Genomic DNA, 6247 nt, shown 5'->3' with positions numbered 1-6247 from the left:
AAGTTCAGATATTCCCTCACCCATACCCCTCTGTTGTAGCATTTATCACAAACTATACTGAGTCTCTTGACTGGGCAGAAGAAAGAATTGTTTCTCAGCATCTAGCTTTGACATAAAAGTTGCTCAATAAATACTTGACGAATGAATGAACTCTATTAAAGTAGGGTTCAGTCATAGTTCAGGGAAGGGGCCCTGAAATAGCTGGCTCTGAAAGAAGGAAATACCAGTTATTGCGATTATGTTGTTAGATGGGTAGAAATTCGCATTCGATTAAGGGATAAAGTTTTGCGTTTTTAAGCTAAAAAAACTAAAGCCTATAAAGGCTGATTTAAAAGACCTCTTCTCTAGACTTGATGAAATGCTGTAATTGCCATCTTTGGCTGAACACTGAGGAGTTCAGGAGTGCCAAGCAAGTGTTTCCAGAAATGTCAGACCTGCTGTTTTAAAATATGTCATTCCAGGGCACAGTTAAATATACAACTTGCTCCGAAGAGGTGTGAGAAGTGGGCCGGCGAGCTGTGAAATGAAATCTGCCTCATGAGGGCCGAGGCCAGCACACACAGGGACCTATTTGCAATAAAACAACGTGACTTGACGCCTAAGAAATAGACAACATTAACACAAAGGGAGCCTACTACGTAGCACATTTCCGCTAGACATAAATGGGACACCTTTCCAGGCAGCAACTCTAAAAATGAATGCACCGCCTAGTGAGGTGCGAGCCTTCCTCCTCACTAGGCGTCCCGTGCAACCGCACGCCGACAGCGGGGCTCCAGCGGAGGCGGGACGGATGCGGAGAGAAGGCGTCTAGGAGACTGGGCCAAGGCTTGACTGTCCGAACGAAGATTCTTTCGAACCTATTGATTTTTTCGAGTCTTATGATTCTTTCGAACCTTTTGATTCTTTCCATTCTCGGTTCTAAGCGTTAAAGCGCAGCTGAGAAAGGCAGCAACAAAGATGGGAAGGGAACTAGCAGGAGTTCTCAGAGAAAAATGTGTGATAATTTAGGGGAGAAGCCATAGACACTGAGCGAGAAGCGGAGCACACGCAGAAGACGAAACAAGGAAGCGCGGAAGAGAAGAAGAACCTTGGCGAAGGAAGAGAGTGACCAAACTCGTCCGGGACGGGAGGAAGGCAGGCCCGCCCAGATAGAATAGGCTGCTTTAAGGGAAGCCCCGCCCCCTGGTGGTGACGCTCCAGCAGACCCGTCCGCGATTGGTTGCGGCCAGAGGGCGGGATGGGGTTGCTAGGCGCGGAGGGGATCCGGCGGGCCCCGGCCGCCTGGAGAGCGGAGCCGCGGGAGCGGAGCCGGGGTTAGCGGCGCTGCTGGAAGATGGCGAGCGGCCGGGAGGAGCGGCAGCCCTGGCGGCTGGGGCGGCTCCCGTTGCTCCTGTGCCTGCTGCTGCTGAGGAGCTCGGCCCGGGCGGCTCACATCAAGAAGGCGGAGGCCACGACTACAACGACGAGCGCGGGCGCCGAGGCGGCCGAGGGCCAGTTCGACCGCTACTACCACGAAGAGGAGTTGGGCTCCGCGCTGAGGGAGGCGGCGGCCGCGGGGCCCCCCGGCCTGGCCCGCCTCTTTAGCATCGGTCGCTCGGTGGAGGGCCGGCCGCTGTGGGTGCTGCGCCTCACGGCCGGCCTGGGGTCGCTAATCCCTGAGGGCGACGCGGGGCCCGACGCTGCCGGGCCGGACGCTGCGGGGCCGCTGGTGCCCGGCCGGCCCCAGGTGAAGCTGGTGGGCAACATGCACGGCGACGAGACTGTGTCGCGCCAGGTGCTGATCTACCTGGCCCGCGAGCTGGCGGCCGGCTACCGCCGCGGGGACCCGCGCCTCGTCCGCCTGCTCAACACCACCGACGTGTACCTGCTGCCCAGCCTCAACCCCGATGGCTTCGAGCGCGCCCGCGAGGGTGACTGTGGCCTCGGTGACGGCGGCCCGCCAGGGGCCAGCGGCCGCGACAACAGTCGCGGCCGCGACCTCAACCGCAGCTTTCCTGACCAGTTTAGCACCGGCGAGCCCCCTGCCCTGGACGAGGTGCCCGAGGTGCGCGCCCTCATCGAGTGGATCCGCAGGAACAAGTGAGTGTTGCTTGCCCCCTCCCGGTCTGTGTGAGCCTCCAAGGGCTGAGGCTGGTTCCGGCACCCAGTAGGCGCTCAGACAATGCTGGCATAAGGGGTGGCGGTGGTGAAGGTGAAGGGAGACACCCTGTAACGGAGACAGGGCCCAGGCCGCGTAGCCTCCCGTCCTGCTAATCGTCAAGGAATTGCCTCTTAGAGGCTGTCATTTGTTCAAGGGATGGCTGGAGGGGACACTCCTTTCTGACATTCTGGTCCCTCTTCTTACAGGGGCATAGAATATGAGCGAGAAAAGATCTTAAGGATAACCTAGGTCAGCTCACACATTTGATAGATAAGCTGTCAATGTTGTTATCTTCTATCAAAAGTGCCTAATGTTATCGGCGCTATGCTAATTTTTTCTGTGACTGCAGTATCTCACTTTATTTTGGCCACAACCTGATGTCATAGACACCATCAGTTTTGCATACGGGGAAATTGAGGGTCAGATTGGTTAACTGGTGTGGTTGGGACTTAGAATTAGGCAATCTGATTCCCGATAGTCCTTTTAGCCACGGAGGGAGACTGGAGCCCAAAAATGGCAGAGGATATTCCCAGGATCTTCCCCTTGCCTGTTTGAGAGAAACTGGTTTTCTCCAATTTTACCTCTGACTCAGCTTAAGAAGATATGGACTTGGCTGGAGAACTTGCACAGATCTGTGAGCCGCTTCATTTTAGACTCTAAAGGGTTTGTGATGCCATTTGTGCACCTTATTAGCCTGTGCAGAATGACTAATTGTCACGCTTTTAATACACACTTTAAGTGTTATTAATCATTGCGCGAGGTTTAAACAATTACAAAGTAGAAGAATGAGGACCTCAAGAAATTAGTATAAAACAAGAGAATGTTATAAATATTTATGAGGTATGTTGATGTACCCAGTTAAACTTTACAGGAATTGTTCCCACTGGCAAGATGTGTGTGGGCTGCAATAACACAGACCATCTCTGTGGAAGAGGTAGAGCTTGAGCTATCTCCAGAGATGGGCAGGATTTTCAGCAAAAAGGAGAGGAATGGAAGAAGAGGGAACTCACTCCAGATGGCATAGTGTCTGAAGTGAGCAGGCATCTCTTCCCCTTTTTAAGCATCAGCTTTTCCCCATTTTTCTGTCTTCATAAGGCTTTTGCAGCAATAGCTAATCATTCCATCTTGATTAAAAGAAGATTTCTGAGGGACTGCTAAGATAAAGAAGTTTACCTGCGGGACTTCGAATCATTTCTTCTACAAGACTTCAGTCATATATAGAAGATCTAGAAAATTCGTGGGTGTTAGGGCAGTTCCTGAGTCTTTTCATCTTCTATCTTTTACTTTACTCCTCTTGATAAGCTCTCTTATAGATATATAATTTCACATAGACTTTCTGGGAGGATTTTTTTTTTTCTTTTAAGTACTATCGTGTCATGACCTCTGAACATCTGCATAAGAAATATGACTTTGACATACACTTACTGACAGAGCTGTGATGGCCAGGGCTTTTTGGAGATGATACATCAAATGCACTGTTTGCATTGCTTAAATGTTTAAAATGCTCTATTCTTGCACCTTTAAAATGCTGTGATCCTTGCAGGGATGTAAATTCTGTGCCTGGATTTTTTTTTCAGTGTTAGTTGTGCTGTGACCAAATATGAAAATAAGCTTTCTCTTGGTGCGAGTCGCCGTGAGGCTATACAGAGTCATTTTGGTCTGTGGCTGTGGACTATCCTCATCATATCTGTTCTTCAAACATGTAACTCTAATTAATCAAAAGGGAAAGTAGGTGATCATACTCTTCACCATTGACGAGTATATCCATCCTAACTCAGTCTTCAAAAATTCACTCAAAATGAGTACTCTGTGCTATTAACCAATAACAAAGGACACTGATATGTGAATAAAATTAAAAACACAAGCACACAGAGAATTTGATATTGATACCTAACTATAGCATCAGCTTTATGGATAGGATGTTTTTAAAAACTCAAACATTAGTCTGTATGGGAAAACTATCCTTTTCAGTGTATTTTGTGAGGTAAACCATCTGAGTAATTTCTTGATACCCTATTCACCCAGCTATATTTGAATTAGGTTTTTGTTATTATTTTGAAAATGTAAAATTTTAAGGCTTAATTTCCTCCAGCTTAGGAAAATGAAGTTTATTTTCTTTGTTTCACTTTATATTTCATCCAATGGATGTTGAGACAAATACTTAAGAAAATATACAAAAAATTAACTATATCATTCAAATGAAGATTTTATAGTTGACCCCTATATTTTTTTCACACTATGTTCTTTAAGTGAATATACCTGCTTAGATTTTCATAGGAGATTAGCATATGAATGATATTTGTATGTGTTTGTGAAAAGCATTATCACAGTGTTGAGAGTGGCTGCAGATTATTTTTTCAGGGGGCTTATGTACACATATCTATGATTTTCTGAATCTTTGAAATTTAGTTTGTCAGATATTAAGTTATTTTAATTTTTTTCAAGTTATCTACGGGGTTACCTGAATAGCGTAATAGAGTTAATTTAGAGATTAACTTTAATATTCATAAACTCATTTGTAAATCTGTATTTACCAGCTACTTTAAATCTTATGCAAGGAATGATATGTGATACTGAAGTCAAGTATGAAAAGCATTTGAGAGAATTCATTTGAATGGAAACCATAAAGTACCTTTCAAATAAGATTGGAGTTGATTTGCAAAGTTGATTTGACAAAAACTCAAAGCATAATCTTACAGCCATTGTAGTAGGTGTCACTTTCTCTTGAAATCTTCATTATAAGAGTGGCATTGGTACTTTCAAAACTGTGTAATTACAGTAAGGAAAATCGAAGTGAATTTTACTACTCAAGTAGATTGCAAATATTTCATTGTTCAAAAGTATTTGATTAGGCCATTTTTGATAATATTTCTGAGAAGTGTTGCAAGAAATGTTGAACAAAATGAAAAACAGCATTTTGTAGAGAATCTTGGATTTTAAAGTTTTAATTAAAATGTATAATTAAAGTAGCATGCTTTACTTATTTAGAATATTTAGTTATCCATTCTATTTTACTAGAATATGAATGCCCAGAGGGCATTTGTTTGTTTGTTTCGTTCACAGATGTATCTATCCCTGGAATGTCGTTTGGCAAATAGTTGACACTCAAGAAATGTTTGCTGGCGAATGGATTACCTGAGCTGCCCTAGCCTTCTTATAACTTTCCCAAAGTCAGTGGGGGAAAAATATTTAAAAATTATTTTAGAATTATAAACCAGAGAGTAAATTGTTAATACCTTAGCTATAGAGGAGAGGTGGGTAGAATGGAATCAGAAAGTTAGAATATTTTCTTAGTTTTTGTTTCTGTGTCATTCTGTTACAAGGACTGGCAGTGGAAGTGGGGAGTAGAATGATAGTTTGTAAGGCAGTGTTTTCCTAAACAGGATGCTAGATATCTCCAAAGAAATGAACATTTGTTGAGCAGGGGCTATAAAGCGGTCTTTATGCCAGATTATGTTTCATGTGTGTTATCTTAATTTTCATAACAACTCTGGGAAATAGGTAGCATTAATCCCCATTTTACAAATGAGAGGAAAACTGAGGTTCAGTGAATTTAAAGGCAGTAACTTCTGATTATGTTATATTACTGGTGAGCAACAGATCTGGGAGACGGAATGTTCTTACCCATATTTGTCTGTCTGTGCCATTGCCACTACACCAAATGGCATTCTTCTCTGGTATCTGGAAGGGTGCTAATTAGAATTATATTAGTTTTTAGCTAGTTTCTTTTCATAGTCTATGCTAGTGTTTAATCACTGTCCTTATTGGCAAAGATCTATCTTCTGATGAACAGATTTTGTGTTACAAGTAATTTTCATTGTTTGATCTTCTCTGGGATAATACTACTCATCATGCTTAAAATAATCTTTCAAATTAGACATGATAGGTTTACTTTTTTTTCAAGCATATAGAGAAATGTTATATATCAACCTCCTTTAGAGTTTCTGTAGGTCAGTTAATTTCAACAACAGAAAGGCAGAAGCAAGAAAATCCAATTTAGAATGGAAATAGAGAAGTATTTAATCTCTACTGATGGTAATGGTTTAAACTGTTATATAAGGGAAAGATGCTTAAATAGGATTTAAGCTTTTTTTTTTTTTTTTTTTT

General features: G+C 43.4%; 1 protein-coding gene across 1 annotated transcript in view; it reads left to right on the top strand.

Moving 5' to 3' along the window:
- The first annotated feature begins 1067 nt into the window (after positions 1-1067).
- The window catches only part of CPD (carboxypeptidase D), a 98782-nt gene continuing 93602 nt past the window's right edge, over positions 1068-6247 (top strand). The window contains exon 1 of the mRNA XM_017855123.1: positions 1068-2079. Within this exon, the coding sequence (XP_017710612.1) occupies positions 1334-2079 (746 nt within the window). The 5' untranslated portion in view covers positions 1068-1333. The remainder of the gene's footprint in view (positions 2080-6247) is intronic.

This window comes from Rhinopithecus bieti, unplaced genomic scaffold (genome assembly GCF_001698545.2).
Source record: "Rhinopithecus bieti isolate Rb0 unplaced genomic scaffold, ASM169854v2 scaffold_38691, whole genome shotgun sequence".
In the NCBI taxonomy this organism is placed as follows: Eukaryota; Metazoa; Chordata; class Mammalia; order Primates; family Cercopithecidae; genus Rhinopithecus; species Rhinopithecus bieti.
Note: the sequence above shows the minus strand (reverse complement) of the source record. Positions and strands in the feature narration are given on the sequence as shown.